The sequence below is a fragment of the Taeniopygia guttata genome, chromosome Z (assembly GCF_048771995.1).
Source record: "Taeniopygia guttata chromosome Z, bTaeGut7.mat, whole genome shotgun sequence".
Lineage (NCBI taxonomy): Eukaryota > Metazoa > Chordata > Aves > Passeriformes > Estrildidae > Taeniopygia > Taeniopygia guttata.
The window spans coordinates 81,511,354-81,533,356 of record NC_133063.1 but is presented as its reverse complement, the minus strand read 5'-3'; the positions used below and the strand labels follow the sequence as shown (position 1 = coordinate 81,533,356).

Sequence of the window (22,003 nt, the reverse complement as noted above, 5' to 3'; positions counted from 1 at the left end):
GAGAAGCATTCCAGGGTTTCGAGTACAGCCATGATTTCCCTTTTCACAGGAGGTGCAATAAAATTTCAAGGATTCAGACTCAGCTGTCTTCAGGGGCCAGAGGCCTCTGACTGCTGCACTGTTGTAATGTCTGCAGCCTGATTTCTTTGATTTCCTCCTGGACACTATTTATGAGCAGCCACACTGGCAACTGGCCTGAAACCTCTGCAGCAGAAGCCACGGGCAAGGCAGGCAATCTTACAAAAATCTTAAATTTGGATTGCATCCTTAGTTCCCATCCCTCTGGGCTGGCTGAGCTCTGAGCATCTCACTGGTCCCTGAGAACAGGGCTGGGCTGCTTTTGCACGCAGTTGTCTGGGATGTGGAGTGTCTGCATCAAAGGACTGATTTCTCCTTGAACTGCCTGGGTGGATGGGTTTGGGTACACCCAGTGACCCCCACGCTCAGTGCTTCCCTGGGAAGCAGCAGGAAGGCAATTTGCTTGCATGGAAAGCAGAAGTGGAGTTACCTTTGCAATCTGCAGCCAGTCCGTGGATATGTTGGAAAGAAACTCTGTAAAAACTTGGGTGAAACGTGGTGGTTGTTGTCCATTTCTGCAGCCCTTTTCTTTTAAGAAAATAATTGTAAGGAACCTGCTGAGTGCTATGGAATCGCCTCTTCTCATTAAAAGAAGTGTTTCCTCACTTCAGGAGGATGTTTCCGTGACTTCAGTCCTGAAATAGGGAGATAAATGTTACAGGTTTTAGCAAAAAAAAAAAAAAAGGTAGAAAAGCCAACACAGTGCTGATCCAGGTAATTACCAATCACTGGTCAGGATACAACAGGGGGACAAAATGGTAACGGGTGTCTGCAACCTGCTGGGGTGGAGTGTGGTACGTGGGGTGCAGGTGTGAGCTCCAAACCCTCTGCCCATCCTCCAGGCACACATTTGGGGTGGAATCCTCGGAGTTCGTTGTTCCTAACATCAGGAGCAAGTGCAGAATTGGGCACTGTCTTGTGAGTACAGACGGGAGAATGAGCTCATGTCCAGGATCTGGCTTGCATTTGGAATGAAATCCCAAGATTCTCTGCATTCCTCAGTTCTTCTGCTAGCCTACTCATGAGGATGTGGCATTAGTCGAAGAATAAAGCAAATCAACCCAAAGCAAACCAGAGGAAGAGGTTCACTGCCTTCCCCTTCCCCTCAGAGAAACACAAGGTTTAAATATTGTTCTTCTTTTGCAGTGAAATAAATGCCCGTCTTGATGCTGTGTCTGAAATTCTGCTGTCAGAATCCAGCGTGTTTGGTCAGATTCAAAATCTTCTTTGTAAGCTGCCAGATTTGGAGAGAGGCCTCTGCAGTGTTTTCCACAAGAAGGTACACCCATCATTACACTAATTTATTGTTTTTGAAACAGCATCATTCTGTCTTAGTGTGCTCCTTTGGTTTTGCATGCTTTTTTTACAATGTTTTCTGCTTAGCAGAACTGAGGCTGGCATCTTAAAGGGCTGTGGGTTTATAGAAACCAGATGTGGTGAAATCTTGCTCTGTGGTCAGTGATGAGTGACAGAAATGTCTGGGTAGGGTTCTAAAGCACATGCTGGTGCTAAGAGGCAAACATGTGCAGCACTCATGATTTTGTGTCTGGATTCAGGGGGTGGGATGGTGCAGATAGGCCCTTTTGTCCAATTGTTATTTGCCTTTGAACCAAAGCTTTGCATTCCATATGCTCATCTAAAATCACACGTGCAAGTGGAACCACTTGGCTGCTGCTAGCTGTTTGCAAATGAATGTTGGTTTGCTTATAAATTCTCTAGTTTGGACCTCAGGTCCACATTCTAACAAGAACTGCTTATGAGAGATGGGGCACTGACAATTCTTAGTTGAAGCAGACTGATGTGCCAATGGCACCTGTGGAGTACTTCATGTCCTTTTGTTTCACTGCTCTACTGCTCTACCTTGTTTTGACAGGTTTTTTTTAGATAAAGGAATAGATGGGTAGAATGAGAGCAAAGTTGAAGTTTTTTGGATGGTACAGCATAACCATTTCCTGTCTCTGGAAATCTGAAACCCAGTTATTGTACAATTTTTAAAGCCCTGCAGTGTTTGGCTCTTGGAAGGGCTTGTGTGTTTCAGGGAAGGGATAGGTCCAGCCATAAGGAAGGCTGTGAAAAGAGGGAGTGTGCACCACTTTGCCCATCCTCTAAAGTGTACCATATTCACATGATAAAATTGTTTGGTTTCTTTGTCCAAACAACTACCCAGGAATTAGATAATTAACTTCTTATTTAAGTTTAACTCATTTCAGTTTCATACACAGGTTTCTAGGAATATATCTGCTTTCCACAATATTCTGGAACTGCTCTGCTGCTGCCCTGTGGGTTTTTTCCTTGGTTTGTTTGGCTTTGCTTTATTTTCTGTGTGTACTTATTTCTTCAGATGTCCCTCCCTGCTGTGGAGCTGCTTGCCTTTCCCAGCTGTAGGCTCACTTTTGGGTGGAGCTGTGCAGAGATTCTGGATTTTCATGTGGTCTTTGAGACGAGGTGACAATGCAGATTGTCTGAACAGCAGCCACTGCAGCATGAAGATGTGTTTAGTGAGTCAGATGTTGGAAAGACGCTGCAGGAGAGGAGAAATGCTCCAGCAGACTCCCTAAAAAGGGTAAACGAGGGGGGAAAGCTCTAAGCACACACTTCTGATGTGAAGGATTTGCTTCCCCTGGTAAAAGCTAAAAGCCTGGGCTGTGCAGAGCACTCTGGGGAGGACCTGAAGCACTGAGTGATCCCTGTGGGCATGTAGGACTTTGAGGAGAAGGCAATGAACCTGAGAGACGTGGTCTGTTTCCAGTGAAGAATCAAAATCAAACTCTGGGAACCTGGTTCTGAAGCATAGATGGTGAACATGCAGTGAAGAGAGGTGCCAGCAGAGCAGATACATATCCAAGAGCATGGAGTAACTGGGTTTCATGGGTTTTTTTGAGTTCCCTCCCCACAGTGAGCGCTGCCATTTCAGTTCCTACTACAGAACCCCTTCCAGCTCTGTTAATTCCATCTCCCACATGTTCAGAGTGAAGTTCAGTGCCATTTCATTCCCTTAAGGGATCCAGGACTCTGAGTGGAACACTCTGATGGCTTCACTGAAGGAGAGTGCTTGTTAGTTCAGTGTCAGCTACAGGAAAAGTAGGTGAATGTGACAAGCATTTCATCCTCCAGGCCCTTCACACTTCAGTGAAGGCATTATTTGAGGAGGTGTGCTGTGCAAGGAGACTCTGAAGTGTACAGAGATGGCTGGGGTGTCTCAGTCATTTTAAACAATCCTTGGAATGTTTTTTATATTCAGGTCAGCCACTGCAGAAACTGTATTGTGCAGAGCCCTGTGCACCAGTAACCTCTGGAGAAGACAGAAGGAAAGGAAGGCAGCACGATGGTCTGCAAGGCAAACAAAGCATTCTGATGGGAACTCTTGTCTGTTTGTTTTCCTGGTCTGAATGACTCTTTTTTTTTTTTTTTTTTTTTTTTTGAAAACCTGCTAGTAAGTCGCATCTGATAGCATAATTCAAGCAGGGAATTGCTAACCTGGCTCTTCACAAGTTCCCATCGCCTCAAACCACCAAGACCTGTATCTGATTTACCCCAGGTACAACCACTCTGGAACTAGAACAGTATTTTGACAGTGGGAGTTAGGTGTTACCTCACAGTTCAGCTGTGACTTTGTCCCAGCCTGGAAAAGGACTGAGGGAGTGGTTTAGGAGGCAAAAGCAGTGCTGCAGTTGCTGTGGAGAGAGGAATTAGAGGAATTACTCCACAAGGACTGGCTGGTGCTCTCAGTTCCTGCAGGTCCAGCACTTGACCCCTCGCCAGAAAATGCTCCCAACTGCAGAGGGGCCTCACTCCTCTCTGTGGGAGAAGAAGGGTGGCTGGAGATGAAATGTGTGAACACTTCTGGGTAGCACTCAGAGGCAGGCTGCAGAGGAATCTGAGAAACAGGGAATTTTACTGAGTTTTGTCTGAGTAGTGCCTGGAGCTGGTGCAGAACCTGGCCTTGGTGGCAGAGGTGGAGCTCGGAGGAGAATCACCAAATCACCCAGCACAGTTTGCACCACAGGCATTTCTTGACCCTACTTTTTTTGCCTCATTTAAAGTGAAGCCTGTTCATCCTTGTCTTGTTGGAGTGTGGCAAAAGAGGGTCAGTGACCGATGTTTGAGCAGGTTTTACAGCCAGTACCGGGTAAACATACCATTTGTACTTTTGGAAATGCATCCTGCAGGGCCAACCTGATGTTTCTTGCTGTTTTCGTGCCTGTGTTTTCAGTGTGCTTCAGAAGATAAATATTTACACAGGCTCAACCCATAAATGTTTATCTTATTTGTACCCTTCGCTCAGTAAACATTATTTTTTGACTAAAGCTCGGTCACCAAAGGAATTATCATAACAATTAGCCATTAGATGTACAAAATAGATTAAAGGGGAGCTGTTTCCCTAAGGAGGGAGAGCAATATTCAAACCTTACCACCACGTGTATAAAGCATCCTTTCAGTTTGTTCTGCCCCTGGGAAAACCTGTTCAGTTCTGGGGCAGGCTCTGAAGGTTCCTGCCCCTGTCAGGCTGCTCAGAACAGAGCAGGCAGGTGCTGCCTTCCCCTTTCCTGTGAATATTTCACAATTTTTGGGGCACAGTCAGGCTCCTCAGAGGACAAGGGTGCAGCTCAGCTGGGTGCCAAGTGTTAAAGTTGTTCAGTGGTGCTGAAAATACACCCTTCCCTGGAAGGGGCATTTGACATTCCATTGAAGAGGGTGTGAGTTTCAGAAGATTCAGAGAAAAATGTTATGGTTTGTTTTTTGGTTGTTTTTTTCTTGTGTGGAATGAATACCTGTTACATATGCCCAAGAAATTAGTTACTGTTTTTGTAGAATAGTAAATACATTTTAAATACACTTTCCCCGTACGAGAATCCTTTGACTTCAGCTTACATATACCTTGTATATTTTACTTTTTTTTTTCCTGCTATGGTAATATCATGCACATCTTGCTTATACTACACTTTTAATCTTTTAAAGACACTGCATCACAGATATTTTTAGGTTTGCAATGATAAATGCTGATTTGAGCAAACTGTTCCCCGTTCAGCTGATTTATATAAAGTCATAACAAGGGGACTTAATATTCTTAAAATTAAATACCTCATTTTTCCCATACCAAAGTCTGCTCCCTATGCTAAAGAGATAAAGGTAAGCATTACAATTTGAACGGAGTGATAAATGTGTATTGCATTTAGACACCCATATTTTCTTTTAATTTGAAATTCTTTTAACTTGCAGTTAAAAGGGGTTGGTGGCTGTTGGTCTCTGTTGGAAACAATTTCAGTAATTCAAACAGGGCTGAATTGCTGTCAGTGTTGCTGAGAGGGTGTTAGATCTCTGTGATCTTCCCTGCATCCATTTGCAGGACAGTTTGATAAACTTCTGGTTGAAACTATTGTTTGGCATCGCTGTCAGCTCTGAGGTTATTTCTCCAGTGCCAGAGAAGTCATGGCTATCATTGGTGTCATCTCAAAAGCAGACTTCAAAAATAGCATTGGATCAGCTTGTGAGAATCTTCTGTGAATGCAAGACTGGTAATCCTGCTTTGTGTAAACAATTCTTACTGGATTTTAAAAGCCTCTATCTATGACACAGTGTGTATCTTTGTGGGGTTACCTGGGATTTGAATGGAATCAGTCCTGCTGTAATGGAGCCCAGATCTTCAGAGTTATTTGAATGTGTCTGTTCCAAGTTATCTGTTTGCTTAGTAAATTATTTCTGCAGTGGAGACGTTAAATTTTACATGCAAAGTCCTGCAGTGTTACTAACGTGGAGCGAGGGGGAACAGGAACACTGAATAAGCACAAAAGAGCCATGCTCACCCTGTTCTTGGGGTGACACCTGTTTAACAAGGCTGTTTGCAGTAAAACACGGTGAATTCCCTCTCTCCAAAGGTTTGTAGTCACAGGATCAAACGGGTTTTAACTCATCAGGTGAGTTTTACAGTGTCCTGTTGGCCCTCTGATTTAGGAGTGCTTATGAACCATCTTCTGACAAACCTCATAACTTCAAGAGTTGTTTTAGGTGCCCTGAGGTGCAGCTTTCTCCTCTTCGTGAGACCTGAGCTTCAGCAGCCTCAGCAGCCTCGTTGCAAACACCTCAGCCAGGTGTTCTCACCTGTGCCCACCAACATCTCCTTTCCCCCACTCCTACAGGTCATGTACTGATCAGGGCCCTTTATTTCCTTCTTTAAAAAATTAACCCCCCACCCTGATGAGCTCCCCTGTGCAGCTGATGCATTTCTGGGTGTGCACATTTGCTCATTCCCCTGTCCTGTGCATCGCCCTGCTGCCTCCAGGGACCTCCTGGGCACATCTGGAGAAACCTGGCAGGATTTTAGCCCTCATCCCATGGGTGAGGATGGTGATGGTGATGCAATCAGTCAGAAAGTGTTTTATTTGACTTGGAGTCCAAGCTGGGATTTATCATGTGTTTAGTTTCAGGCCTTTCCTCTGTGCTTTGACTTCAAACACGTTTGACATATTTACTCCTTTATTATTTTGTTTAATTTTGTTGTAAGACAGAAGCAATAAGTCCCAGATTATCAGAAAGATGATGATAAATTGCAGCAAGTGCAGAGGAAACCCAGAGTTTTCATGGGGCAGAAAAATTGATTGTTTATGAAGCAAGACTAAAAGACCATTTGTTTTTTGTTTTTTTTTTAGTTACATTGATCATTAAAGGAGAACAGAAGGCTTAGAGATGTTTGAAGGGTGTTAACAGCAATGAAACAGTGCAGTTAGTGTAATACAAAAGAGTAAAACTAGAGATATTTGGATTAATTCAACGGAAAGGGAAATTGTGCTGTCTGGTAGCACTTTTACATGATGGTCATTGTTGCATTATGGGTTAGTGGGAAGCACACAGTACCTTGGAATGTATGTGCCTGTGAACAGGCAAAAAGAAAATAACAGAAAAATTGGCGCATTTGCAGGGAAACCTCCTAATGTGTGTCCTCTGTCCCACAGAACTCTGTGGTTCTGTAAAATAGATGAGCTTAGGTTTTCCAGGAACATTCAGGGTGCAGTGTCTGTGGTCCTCCTGAATTCCTAACTGTGGTTAAATTGCATTTTGGCTAATACTTGATTCTGCATTTGGGTACAGACATTCCTTGGGAATAACTGCTGTGTAATAAATGAGAGAATTGCCTTAGTTCTTGCATTTGAGTGTGGGAAGGAAGAGGAAGAAAAATTTACTTTTGGGAAGAAATTAAGAGACAAAGGGTGACAAAATAAAAATGTGGATGTGTTTTGTGAAATAGTGATTCACTGCCTCTTCTGTGAGTAGTGTTGTACTGGTCACCATACAGTCCTGTCCAGAAATTAAATTCTACATTCCTGTTGTAGAAGAGAAAAAAAAAGTTGGAACAGAAGGATATGGCAAACAAAGGATATTATACATCCTATTGCCTTCCTTGCATCCTCAGGTGAGGAAGATAAACTGGTTTTCTTTCAGAGTTATCTGCTGACTGATGGGAGAATTTCAGAAGGCTAAAGGAGGAATGTTTCTACAGATCAGTAAAATACAAAAAAAAAAAAAAAAAAAACCAAAAAAAACCCCAAAAAACCCCAGCATAATTATTCATGGACAACCTTTTTCAAGCTCTCTGAGACTGGGATGTCCTGGGAGCGTGACTGAATTCGGCAAGGTTTGGGAGCCCTGGGTCTCCGTGTGCTGTGCAGCTGAGGTGCAGCACAGGCGCAGACCCAGCGCTGCAGGGAGCACTGCAGGGCCACCACTGCCTCTTGCTGGGCTCCTGGGGCAGCTGGGGGGATTGGCAGTGTGCAGGAGGGGTGGGGACTGCCCAAAAAACCCTTCCTGAAAAGCAGCTGAAGGTGACAAGGTGTGCTGGCACTGGGGAGCATCCAGAACCCAACAGCAGAGTGCTCGGAGCACACCACAGGTAGCACAGAAAGGCAGAGGGGATTCTCCTTTAAAGCTGGTGCTTTTGGTGATTTTATAAATGAATGCTCCAGTTTGTTAATTAAGGAAAATTTAGTAAATGATCCAAGTATAAGTTTGGAGGAGAAAAAAAGAAAGCCACAATCCAATCAAAAAGGTCAGTGCCGAGCCCGGGTGGTGGTGTTGGGTGAGACACAGGTTTGCCCACTGCAGCAGAGGGTCCCCTGTGCTCCACACCAACTGCCCTGTCCAGCGATTTTTGTACAGTTCTTATTGCCCAAGGCAGAGTCCCTTTTCTTCCTTTTTGGACTGCACGTATTCAGGTGGAGTTATTTTCTCTGTGGCAAGTACATGTCAGAGAGAGCTGAACACCCGTGATTGCGGAATTTGGTATTGAGATGTATCACCCTGATGGCTCTGGCTATCTCAAATTCAGATATTTATCATGTATTCATCATTCCTTGGACCACCTTGATGGGTGATCCATCTCCGGGCTGGCCATGTTCATTTGCTGGTAAATGAAGTTCTACTTCCTCTTGTCCAGGTGGTTTCGACACACTGTGATGCAATCCCCCCCCCCCCCCCCGCACTGCCTTGTGCACTTAAACATCTTTTACCAGGGGTTTTCTTATCAATAAATATATAAAATATATATGACAATTTTTATCTGCAGGAATTATGCCATATACACATAACAGTTGTGGGATTCCTTAAAATCAGAGCGTTTTGGCACGCTGCAAAAGGCCTCAGAGACAGCAGGATGGCGATGAGAGCTCAGCAGTAGCTGTAAGATTTGTCAGCAGAAAAATTATGCAAGTAGAAAAAAAGGACAAATAGAACAATGGTCTGTGTGTTAATGCTTGGGTAGAATAACTCCCTAAGGTGCAAAAAGTATATCTGGTGAGATATTAGGAAGTTTTAAGCTTAATAATGGAGCTCTGTGCATTGTATCTTGAGGCTTACAAGCAGGTATTGTATTGGAAATAAGCAAGCATTGTTTTAACCAAAGGCACGTGTGTTACAGTGGTTGGATAGAACTAGTGTCAGTGTGCTTTTGTTTTGTGTGACTGGTCAAAAAGCTTTTAAAGTAAGCTGTAACATTAAGTTCTTGGTCTGCTGCTGGGATGTGAGCTGCTGGCACCTTCCCATTGTCACAGCCATGGAATGAGAGTGATGCTAAAAAATTAACAGCTGGAGACGCGTTCCTCAGCAGTCCCGTCCCGTTTGTGATTTGTACAGTCCCCCACCTGCTTTTTTTGCTGTTTGCACCTTATTGCCCCTTTTCCTGCCTTTGTGTGCGCATCTGCCCCCAGCAGCAGGAGCACTGGAGATCAGCTCTTGACAAAATCCTGAGGACAAGGGTTGGGGCAATTGGTGTGGTTAATTAACCCCCCTGATCAGTGGGGCAAGATGCTGCAGCTCTGTTACTGTCCGTGCATTTAATTTGCATTCTGTCACATTTTGAAAAAGCGATGAACCTGTTAGTGAAAATGCAATTGGTTGTAATGATTCAGACATTCCTTCCCTTCTCAGTGCTCTACCCAGGAGTTCTTCTTGATAGTCAGCACTCTGTCTCGTCTGGACTTGGAAATTCAAGCTTTTGTCCCAGTCATACAGTCCCATGTGAGATCTCCTCTATTAAAAAATGCACTGTTGGAAATCCCAGACCTTCTCTCCCCAGTAAAGCAGTATTTAAAGATCCTGAATGAAGAAGCAGCCAAGTAAGTAGAGAAAACAACGTGATTCTTCTGTGCCTCTTAGCCTTTCTGAGTAAACGTGTTCAGTTATGCAAATTATGCCTCTTGGTTTAGTACACGTGAGTTTTATATTTTTATTTCATATTTATGTAGGTACAGTTCCTTTTAGTTAAAGCAGAGGTTGTTGTTTCCTATGGCTTACAATCCTTTTTTAAAGTTAAACTAGGTGGGGCAGTATTGTGCCTAGAGGGTATTTGCTTCAGGCTGAATGATTTTTTTAAAGTTTCTCACCTTTTTTGGTGATGAATTTACAGGAAAATATGTTTCGCATTATGTTAATTGGTTTAGCAGCTTTTTAATTAATTCTTTTTAAGAGAAGCTATTCCTTTTGAAGAAAGACTTGACCTTCAGCAGAGGGGCAGCTCTGCTATCAGCAATATGCCTTCCACTGTTTTTGTGAGAATTCATCAAAGCTGTCTGCCCTTTTTTGCCTTAATTATGTCCATGTTGGTCCCTGAAGAAAAAAAGACAGGGGAAGAAGATGCTAAATTTGGATTAATAAGCATTGTATTGGAGAATATCTCTAAATAATTTGCTGTGTACTGTTTGTTCTGAAGCACTGCTGCCTCTGCTGTCATCCCTGGATTCTTTGCTGAGGTTGTGCCAAAAGGTTTAGTGTGTGGTTCTATGGGGGCAGCATAGTCTTAACTTTTTCATTCAGAGCAGACTAAAAATAAACATCCACTTCATTTATAAAACATTTTTTATCTTTTCCAAACTCAAGTTGAAAAATAAATCTAAGAATCAAAGCCTAGAACTTTATTTTATTTGCTTTGGTTTAGAGGTGGACTCAAGGTGTGTAAATTTAGAAGCTGAGAGGGGCAGGAGGATTTCCTCTGCCCATTGGCAAGGTGGGATTATGAGATTTCTGCTGATGCCTGGTGCCCAATTATAGCTGTGAAGTTTGTGCCAAAACAGACTGTATCTAAATGATACCAATCTAAATTATAACAGATTTAGTGTAGGTAGTTTCAAAACATGGGGTGTTTTCTTCTATTGCTGTACTAACAATGGCTAGAATAGTATACAAGATATAAATGATCTGTAGAATGGGTATATTGTATTTACATTTATTCAGAATAATTAAGCCACTTATTTTCTGGCCTTTACATATGTCAAATGTATGTGGTGGTATTATTTTTACTCAAAAAAACATTTCTTTCATCAAAATCATGGCTTCTACTCACATCCGTCCATGCACGTACACACTTATGCACAGACTGCATCACATTCTGGTATGAGGTGGGGATAAAATCCTGTAATTGTCCTCAAAAGTATTCCTTTCTCCAGGTTTTGGGGTTTTTTAACAGGGAGGTTGAGATTTTGGGATTTTTATTTTTGAACCTCTCAATGTTACAATTTTTCGTAGGCATCACATAGCAGTGGCAATCTTCACAATCAGCTCCTGGCTACTAGGGATCTCTTATTTTTTGCCTTGCATTCCCATGGAAACGAGTCCAATTAGCACGAAATCGTTTCTAAAAATTAGTATTGTACTTCAAAATGGCATCTTCACTGTCACTTATGTAATCCCAGCGACAGAGGAGTGCACAGCCAAAGCACAGCTCTGTGCTGCCTGCCTTGCCACTGGCTCCAGCTGTAGCTCCTTTTGCAGGCCAAGGGGCGGTGGAGTAAGTAGAATATTAGATTTTTTTATTACTTCCATGTTGTAATACTTTCAGTTGGCTAATTACTCGCTCTCCACATATTGGTTTTCAAGGTAATTATATAATTAACTTGCAGAGTTCTGTATTGGCTCTAAAATGCAAAGTTATATTGCAATTAACTTAGGGTTGATCACAGTGCTTTTTTATTGTTTGCCTGATACTTACTAGGGTAAGTTAAATTTTTTGTTATTTTTGTTGACAGCTGTATTTTTAATTACTAGTTCAGCTTCCCAGTTTTAACCATTTGAATGGCATTGCTTGTTTCAGGTTTCAATCCTGACCTGAGCTAGTGCTGCCAAAAGAGCTCTGTCATTTTTTCTGGCACTGAAATTAGAAAAGGGTATTGTTTTGTATATGCTTAAAAGTATTGTGGGTAATCTTTTCTGGACAAAAGAAGGAAGCTGCTCTGGGAAAGTACCGTTGGCATTCTGCTTTGATGAGGGCCTTGAGGGTGGGATTTTTCCATGCAATCCCTAAAAAAATGTGCCCAAATGTGGCCAGATTCTAAATGTGTTGGAAATCTGTGCTCGAGGCATGCAGAAATCACCTGAAGTTTAATGTGTCACTGCAGTACAGGTGTTGTCAGCAGCTGGGGTGCTCTGTGTGCAAAGAGCCATTCTGCTCCTGTCATGAGCACAGCAGTAAATGGGCTGTTCCATGACCTGAAAATCTGCACTCAGAAGGGAATTAAGCTGATGTTCCAACAAATAAAAATAACAAAATGAGGATGCAGTTGGTAGAACCGAGGTACATCTCTCTCTTTTTACCATTATTTTACCTTGCATTTCTTGTGGATAGGACTGGAGATAAAACACAGTTGTTCAAGGACCTGACGGACTTCCCTGCCATCCGAAAGAAAAAGGAGGAGATCCAGGATGTGCTTTCTAAAATCCAATTGCATCTGCCGGATATTCGTAAACAGATTAAGAACCCTTCTGCAGAGTACGTTGCAGTTTCGGGTCAAGAGGTACTGTGGGATTTATTATGTATGACTGTACCCATCCTTGCCTAGAAAATAGCTTAAAAGCGGGACATAGCTGGAACTCTATTCACTGAGTGTGGTGCTTCATGAGGGCATTTGTAATATTCTGTACAACTTTGAAGAGCAACTTTCTTACCGTGTGACTCCTTTATTTGTTAGGTCAATCACTTTAGTGACTTAAATAATAGAAACACATTAGTGCAGTTAAATTTGGTTCGGTAATGCTTTGCTTTTCTGTCTGCGTAAAAACACATACTTCCAAGGTTAATTGCATGGCTGTTAAGTACTGGAATACTCTCAGAGAACCAGGAAGCACAGCATTTGGTTAATTTGAAGAATGGTGAAAGGATTTCTAAGTGCTGAGTCAGACTGTAATTTGAAAGATGGGAGAGAAGAGGGAACAGTATTAAAGAGTGACAAGTGTTGTTTTAGTTTCAATTCTCGGAAATGGTGTTCTAGACTGGAACTTTTGCCTCGTGGATGCTGCACAAGTGTGGGCAGGACGTGATCCAGCGAGCTGAGAGGTGAAAAACAGACAGCAGACCCTGCCACGTTCGTGGGGAAACTGAAGGGAGCAGTCAGGTAGCACTGCTCAGCGTTGGAACTGAGAGTAGGAAGCTGGGAAAAACTCTGAAACAGAAAACTGGGGAGAGAAAGGAGTCAGGAACAGAATGAGAGTTGTGAGTAGAAGAGAGGAGTGGGTGAGGACGGGGTGCGAAGGGGCTGGAATTGGGCCGTGGGGCACTTGGGAAGCTGAGAAAGATCCAAAGGACACAGGAGGGAGCAAATAGACACTGCTGAACATGAGGGAAGGAATGAAATAGAGACAGCAGCCTTTGATGAAGATCTGAAGTTGAGGGTGAAGCTGAGAACAGGAAACTCGTGGCCCAGGAGTCGGGTGGGCTGTCAGCACAGAGGCTGAAATCCAAGGGAAAAGTGGAAAAGTGTGTTTGAGTATTGTCTGAGGCAGGGAAGAGCAGGATCTGAAAGGTTTCTCTCAGGGAAGCTGGGTTAATAGCTGCCATCTGTGTGAAGTAAAGGAAAAGAGAGGAACTGATCAAAGGGAGGAGAGCATCTGAGGAAGGACTGAAAAGTGGTGTCAGAGGCAGCAGTCACTGTACACATTTCAGAGAGGAGGCCTTTGTAGCAGGGCATGGATCAGAACCCTCTGCAGACAGAGATATGTCTGGTGCCTTGATGAAAGGAGCTGCAGAGGCTGGGCATAGCTCTTATTTCGTGACATCTGGTGTGAGTGTTCAACAGACACCAAAAGAGGCAGCAGAGGGGGTCAGAGAATATGGCCAGTGGGGAAAAGAAAGATGCCAGAGGAATGGAAGTAGTGGAAACTCAGTTGTATTAAAGGAATAGAACACTAGACTAGAGCAGGGATGTATTTGATTTGAGCTCTTTGTTCCTCAGATCTGTCTGGTATATTCTTCCTGTGTTCTTGTAGCACTCTGATGGATGTAAAATTCAGGTGCTCCTTCACAAGAGAGAAATACCTTGGAAGTGTTTTGGGTGAATTAAGAATTAGTGCACCCTGTCCTTGTTCTATTCTTGTGTTAGGATTGTTATCCTTGTTTGTTCTTGGGGATGTCTGCTGGCTCCTCTGGAAATTTCTATCTAAATCTCATTAGCTGCAGTGGAGAAGTTTTGCCAGACACGAGTCTTGTGGCTTTCCGTAAATGTGGTCGGGTTCTGTGTTAACCTAATCTCTGCAGGAAATCTGTTTTCCAGCTGAATTCTGTGACGTGAGAATGCCTCAGCTCTGTGACACGCAGGACCTCAGGCTATTGTTACAGAGATAACTGACATGAATCATGTAAAACAAACACGTCACTCTGGATCTCACTGCTGACCATCCTGGCGCTGCTGCTGCTGGTCCCTGTGCCTCCCTGTCTGACCCTGAGCTCACTCAAACCTGCAGCAGAGTTCTGCAGGTGCAGGAGGCTGATGTATGCCATCGCCCCAGCTGCTGCTGGGGAGAAAAGAGCATTCCCTTCCGGGCTTCTCCTTCTCTTCAGGCTGAGCATGGTTTTCCTCTGGTGCTTGCAGTTTCTGGATAAATGATGATTCTGATTCTCTAGACTTCCTGACTTCTCGTGGTGTGTAACATTATTTCTGTTAATGTTATTTCAGTTCTTGATAGAAGTCAAGAATTCCCATAAATCGTCTGTGCCGTCTGACTGGGTTATGGTTAGTAGGTATGTAAAATGTCTTTGAAGTTTGGTTCTGTTTTAATTTAGAGGAAAAAACGAGGTATTTTGATATTACAATTCTTTACATAAGCATTCTCATTGTCCCATGTGTTAAGGTTTGTTGGGGTTTTTTTAAGCTGAAAACCCAACCAAATTGTAAACCTATTGCTTAAAAGAAAAAAAAAACCAAACAAAACTGAGAAAAATTTATTTGTTACAACATTTGTTTTTACACAGTACATCCTCAGAGCACAGAATTACTCACCCAGTCCTTCAAGGTGCGTGTACTGATGTCAGATACATGGCCTTGATTCAGTTGTGCCTGTAGCTTGCACATGAAAATCCTTCAAACAGTTTTGATTGTTATTGTTTTATTCAAAAAGATTAAAGTAGCTGTGCAAACATCTGCTTATACATCTTGGTAAATTCAGTGCATTTAAAATATCATTTTATTTACTCAGTTCTTCATGCTTTGATACTTGGTCTAATGCAATTAGGTGGGATTTTGGATAATTTTCCAGCAGGTGAAACAGAGATGGACTGATTTATGTAGTTGGCTTTTTTATTTTCAGTAATTTGATTTATGGTTTGAATACCTGAAAGTTACAATGTCCATGTAAGTGCTGACTTCTCTACAAGCCCCAGTGTATAATGTGTGAGCACAGACATCTCTCACTAAGTTGAACTCTGTTATGATGCTCTATTCAGTTATGCAAGAATTAACTCTCAATTCTCTTTCAATTAAACTTCATTCAATACTGAGAAGTGCACAGATCAGACAGAATTAACGTGGTGAGCAAATTACAGCTCATCTGGATTCTGTAGAAGAATGCCTGGACGTGCCAGATCGAGTCCTTAATGAAAACTCATAAATAAATAGCAAGTATCTCAAGTGAAAACTAGCAAGACAATCTGTATTTAGTGTGCTTATTTCAGGCTTATCACGGACTTTTCCTCTTCAGAGTGAATTTGTTTTTGTCTAGCTGGTTGCACATCACTTGGGCAGCTGTTGCTGAGCAGTTTTGTGGGATGTGAGGTCTGGGGTGATGTGCAGAGCATTCCAGAGCCTCCAGAGTGGGCAGCGGTGCCGTGAGCCAGCGCTTCACCCACAACGGAGGCCGCTGGAATCAAAGGGCTCCGCTGGCACGATGGAGAGCTTCTCCTGAGATTAGGAAAATGAGTCCAGTTTTGCATGTGGATTGCGTGGTAACCTTGATCCCCACAGCCTCCTGTCCCTCTCTCCCCACGCAGCACCAGAGCCGTCAGCCGCTTCCACTCGCCGCTGGTCACGGAGAACTACCGCGTGCTGCAGCGGCTCCGCGAGCAGCTGGGCCTCGCCTGCAGCGCCGAGTGGCTGTGCTTCCTGGAGTGAGTGCTTCCCCCCCCGAGCCCTGTCCTGGCACATAGCACAGGCAGAAAAACCCTTCTTCCCCAAATAAAGCCGCTAGTGCTAGTCGGTTACAGTGCCGCTCTTCACTTTAAACCGTTTGGGGCAAGACTGCCACGCCACGACACAAAATAACTCACACAAGCAGGTTGGACGTAAAAGTAAAGAAAAAGAGCCAAAAAAAGCAAACTTTGTATTCTGACCCTGCTATCTAGAGCTTAGTAAAAGTGGCAGTGGATTGGAGGGTGAAATTGCCGCCTCTCCAACCACACTGGTCAATCCAACAGCCCATCAATTCTCTCCTCCCGCAAAGAAGAGTGCAAAACAATCATTGTTTATATGAACAGTGTGAGAAAATTCAGTAGAAATGTGTAAATATCAGAAGGCATGAGAAACTTTTAGAAGAACTTTAAAACTCTCAAAAGAACAGGGAGACACAAGACCTCTTAGCCTGAGTCCTAGGAGCAGTGGTGATGTCTCTACGTTTTAAAATTCTGGTGAAAACACACCATTAAGTATACAACGTGTTTTCCAGCCTTTGAAAAATAATATCACAGCATTAACAATCTGAAAGTACAACTGACTCTGAGTGAAAACTGAATCTAGTGGGTTTCATTGGTTTTATTATATTAATTATTAATATTATGCAGTTATTTTATTATTTTTATATCTTGTATGCTACCCTGACTATGAGAGTTAGTTAGAAAGTAGTGGGAATTTTGTTGTCCCTCACATCTGGCACATGTGTTTTTCTGAGATCAGAGTTTTCAGTGGGGTTATTTGCCTGTTGAGCCAAAGGATCTTTAAAATGGGACTTTAAAAAATACTTCCTGAGCTTCTGAATGCCTTTAATTTTTCAGTTGCCTGACTATCTCTTATTTTTTACTTTCATGAACTGCAGAACTGCTGAAATTGTTCCTCTTGTCATGCAGTGCTACTTTGCAAGACCTTAACAAGTCCCTGCTCGAGTTGTCTCACTGGATTTGCTTCCCATTAGGAGCCCAGAAATTCTGAAAATTTGAGTAGAAACTGGAAAGACATTCCAATTGACACTTCTCCAGCTGTGTTTCCTTTGCAATACTGTAAAAGAGTTGTCTCCATGTTCACGTGTCTGTTCTCAGTAGTGTTGTCAGAGAGCAGCAGACAAAAAGGAAAGACCTGTGTGTAGGAAAGTGCTCTTCTTTCCTACCCCTCCATTCATTTATGTCTTTTTTTTAATTAAATTTTGTTCTCCTGCTGGTTTTATGTTCTATATTGTCACTTTGGGACCAGGAGAGAGGAAAAAAGAAATTCCAGAAGACCAAGAGAATGAACTCCACTGAAAACTCTGTTCTCCTGATAATGTCATTATTGTACTGGGGAAGCAGCACCATAAATTGAAAATGAATTCTTTAATTTTCTGTTGTAGATACTATAATTCATAGAAATTTTAGACAACTCCTGTGTTCAGACACTCTTAGTTTGGTTCTTTTTTGACCGTAACTTACAGATGAGGCTGAATCAACAGCTGGATTCAGCTGCTGATGCTCTATATAAATTCTGATAAATTGTGGCATTTTTGTATACCTCATTTAGGCAGCAGTGATCAGCTGCTGACCCTTTATGAGCTATCTAATGAATTTAATTGTGCCTGATTTTCTGTGCTTAAAAAATAATTCACTGTTAGAGTGGGAGATGAAGTTCCTCTTGATTGAGGTCCTCATGCTCTGTCTGGTACACTGCAGGGAGATTTGGATTCAGAGTGATTTAAAGGGCACAGGAGCCCTGTGAGGAGCTTGCATGGGGTGAATTTGACAATCCTTTTGTATTTGTCCGGAATTATTTGTTTCCCTGTTTTTCTGTAACTTTTGCTGTTTCGATGCAGCCATTTCAGTGAACATTATCACCCCGTGTCTAAAGCCATTTGTCACCTAGCAACTGTGGACTGCCTGTTCTCATTGGCCCAGGTGGCCAAACAAGGAGACTACTGCAGGTAATCAGTTTTTAATTTTTAATTTTTACGTAGGGTTTCATATGGAATCATAACAGCATACTTAAATTATGTTTTAATACGTGTGCCATGGTAAAAAACACTATTAAATTGTTTACAACAGTTTAAACTTAGTCTGATTTTGTAGAGCAACGCTTCTGGACTTGATGCAAATCTCTAAACATTGCAGTTCCAGTTTGACATCCTAATGTTTGCTGTGTGACCTGAGTCTAGTAGATGGTATCTTACTTGCGTGTAAATAAATGCTGGACTTCTCATGGACATTTTTTCTGTGTTTCTGTAAGAAATTATCATCTTTTGTTCCCAGACAGGTCTGAGTTTATGGTATCTTTCTAACACCTAAGAGTCTAGGGTGTCTGAGGTATGTTTGGAAGGTGTATCTCAGGTAATTAATAGGTAAATCTCAGTTCCTGCTTGCAGAGCAGGGGTGATGCCTCAGGTGGGCTCACCTGCAAGAGCTGATGAGCTGAGCTGCTGCTCCTGCCCCAGACCCACACACAGCTAGGGGGATGAAGAGAAATCCACTTGCAAAAACTTCTGCTTTGATATGCCATTGAAGATAATATTGATCGCTTCCGGGCTCTTGGGATCTTGTGTGTCTCTCTATCCAAATCTCTTTGAAAATAATTGCTCACTTATTTTGGTATACTCAGATGACAAAACAAACTGAAATCTGATTAATTTACTGTGCAGAATGTAAATAATTCACTGAGTTTCAGAGTGGCTTAGAGCTTATAAACTAGGAAGGAGACTTCTCAGTGAAACCTCAGCTGCAGGGAAGGTGTCAATAATTAATTCCAGAAGGCTGCTGAAGGAAAGACTGGACTTTGGTGTTGTTTTGGAGGAATGTGTTTAGTGTGTGAGGATTGTTTCCTGCGGCCCTGGCTGAGGCAGGGCAGGGTTAGAGGCATTGCAGGGAGGGGAGCCCCTCTTGCAGTGTGCTGGGGGCTCAGCAGGGCTCTGGGGCAGCTGTAAGGTGTCGGTGTGGGCAGCCCAGAGATCTCCATCTGCTGTTTGAGTGTCCACTCTGCAGACTTCAGTGAATTTCCGTTTGGGGAATGCTGCTGAAGTGGTGGTAAGAGGCCTAAGACTGTCCACACACTGGTTTCATCTCAGCTGTACAGCTGTTGGAATTACCTTTGTGCTAAACCCCAACACCATTAGCAGTTTATACCTCTTTCCCCAGTGCTTTGTGTTTGCAGGATGCCATTTATTTGATCTCCATTTTCCTTTAAAATTGCATTATCATTCTTCAACCCAAGAAAATCTCACTCCTCACATCTTCCCTTTGAAGTCCACTCAAAGTGTTAGTAAATCTCAGTCTTAAAATTCTCTGGCTTGTTCTTTTCTCAGAGAAAGTATTCTTTAGACAATATTTTCTTCAAAAATACTTGATAGCAGTAATTAATTTTTATGATTTGTATTTTTTCCCACAAAAACTTGCATCACAGGTGACAGTCCTGCAGGCTTCAGTTACAGTAGTTTTACATATTCAATTACAAAGAACACTGAGATTAATACCTTCCCTTTTCTGCAGACCAACTGTGCAAGACAGTCGTCGTGAAATAATCATAAAAAACGGGAGGCACCCTGTGATTGATGTTCTGCTGGGAGAGCAGGACCAGTATGTCCCAAACACCACCAGCCTTTCAGTAAGTACCAGAAACCGACTGAGCTTCAGGATCCTTCAGGGCAGGAGGCTGGGGTGAGCTTCTTGGGCAGAGAGAGGAAACAGGTGATGGAAACCACGCAGCCTGCTGGGCTGCATTTCAGAGAGGTGTTGCTAGATGTCACCACCTCTGTTCCGTCCCTCTGCTGCTGGATGCTCTCTTCACAGCCTTGCTCAGCCTCAAGGCAAAAAGAAAAGTAATCTCAAAATTAGGAAAATGGGTGTTTCAATCAAATGGTTATTTTCAAAAAACAAATTAATTATTACAGGGTTTTTAACAGTGTCATTGTAGGGAGTCCACATTTTGTGAAACTCTGCCTAATTCTTGGAATCTTTAATATGAAGAATACATATTACAGGTTCAATTTTTCAGATTAGTTCTAAGATTGCTTGTATTTTTTAATGTATTTCTCTGGTATGCAGTTTCTTTCTCTATGGAAATATTAGTGTCATACAGCCTTTTTTTCCTGATAAACTAAAATCTGTCTTTTAAATTATATACCTGTTTGAAGCTTTTCATTAAATATTTATCTCTCCATATATTTTTATAAATATTAAATAGCTGTTCTTAATGAATATAAAAGATATCCTCACAACTTCCTTCTGCCTCTTTGTACAGTAAATGTAGAAAAGGCATGAAACAACTGCCAGAGCGGGACGTTGCTGTAAACACAGCATTCAATTTTGTATGTATTTCTTGGGGAACATTTTTAAGTGCTGTTCCGTACTGAACAATGCTGCAGATATTTTGTGATACATCAGAGAATGTTTTCAAAATTATTTGTCAACTCCAAACAAGCGACAGATGGCACTTCCAAAAAAATTCAGCATGTCATTCAGGAATCATCGTGCGCTTTTCCCTCTTTAGTCCCATTCTTATGCTGGCTTTCTAAATACTGAATATTACAAAACCAAGTGATCATGGCAGAATCAATTTTGATTCTAGAGTTCTTTGAGTTCTCTTTTTCTTGAGAGGTGGGTGGGAACCAGTTTATTAAAGCATTTCCAATTTTCAACTGATGTGTTGGAATCAGGAGGAAAATACATCTCCTGTCATGTTTTCAGCTGAAATGTTGTCAAATATCTAACTTGAGGAAAAACTTTTTTTTTTTTTTAAATCCCCTGAAATAAACAGCTTATTTTTCCATTCCCCCTCTCCTCCTCGAACATTTGTGGGTTGTTTCAGAACTGTTACCTTCAGCCATGGATTTCAGTAAGCTGTTGGCTCATGGCTGCATCAGCTGTGAGGACAGAGGGGTTCTCTGGTCTGAGATTACAACAGGTTCTGAAAACCAGAGCCATGGAGGGGCAGGCATCAGTCCCACAGCCTGGCTGGGGGAGCCTGGACAGACGCCAGACACATGCAGAAAATTCATGGATCCTGACATGAGCTTGTGAACTCATTCTGGGTTTGAATATCTGTAAATTCTGTTGTGTTGAGCCCTGACACAGTTTTAGTAGCATTACCGAGTTACACTTTGGAGATCACAATGTTGTGAATTTTGTCATATAGTCATGTGCACTTCACTACATCCAATCCTTTATTCCCAATAATGGCATTTTCTGCATTTTGACTGCATTGTGACTTCAGTGTGGATGAAGTTTTGGTTGGTTGGTTTTTGGGTTTGTTTTTTTTTTTTTTTTTGGCAAAAGCTGATCAGCTTTTTACATATAATAAATACTGATGTCCTGTATCTTCTCTAATACCTGAATTATAACATAAGTGACAGTCCTGTCTGCATTTTGTGCGTGTCCCTATAAGCAGAATAAAAGCCCAGTCTGAAACCCAAGTCTGTGAAGATTTTGAGAGCTGCTGCATGGAGATTTGTTGGTTGCTGTAACCACAGTCCCTGATCAGTGCCAATTTCCCCACATAGCGTGGCTAATGTCCATTATGCACAGCTTGCCCTGTCTCCTTTGTCCCTCCCACGGGGCAGTGGAGGGTGCTGATTTCAGTTCAGATCATCACTTGGTGCATTTCATCAGATGCACCCCGTGGGAAGGTCTAGCTGTGTGATGTCCTTGCATAACTCAAGCTTTTAGTCTCAACTCAGGCTGTTGGAAAGCTTTATAGGTCTATGGACAATTTTTAATTTTGTATCAGCAGCTGTCTTGCACTTGAGGAAGACAGTTTTATTGTGGAGCTGTAGACACATAGCAATACTGTGGGGAGTCCTGCAGCTGAGATGGGTTCTTACATCTGATCTCATTTTCTTGGGTCTGGTTTTAATGATGAGACACTGATGGAGATTGGGCATGGCCTGCTCACAGCATCTGTGAGCAGATTGTGTCTCTCCATCTTCCCTGCGAGGCCGCCCTGAGCTCAGCCCAAAGCTTCTCCTGCCGGGTGAGCGATGCCGGCTGTGCCAGCCTTTCCTGCAGCAGAGCTGC

The 22,003-nt window shown here is 42.5% G+C and overlaps 1 protein-coding gene across 4 annotated transcripts in view; it reads left to right on the top strand.

Annotated features, from left to right (window-relative positions):
* The window catches only part of MSH3 (mutS homolog 3), a 92,714-nt gene that overhangs the window by 51,769 nt on the left and 18,942 nt on the right, over window positions 1-22,003 (top strand). For all 4 annotated transcript variants that reach the window (XM_072921719.1, XM_072921718.1, XM_072921721.1 and 1 more), the window contains exons 13-19: window positions 1,225-1,357; window positions 9,496-9,683; window positions 12,185-12,353; window positions 14,508-14,572; window positions 15,818-15,934; window positions 17,818-17,925; window positions 19,481-19,595. In XM_072921719.1, the coding sequence (XP_072777820.1) occupies window positions 1,225-1,357; window positions 9,496-9,683; window positions 12,185-12,353; window positions 14,508-14,572; window positions 15,818-15,934; window positions 17,818-17,925; window positions 19,481-19,595 (895 nt within the window). The remainder of the gene's footprint in view (window positions 1-1,224; window positions 1,358-9,495; window positions 9,684-12,184; window positions 12,354-14,507; window positions 14,573-15,817; window positions 15,935-17,817; window positions 17,926-19,480; window positions 19,596-22,003) is intronic.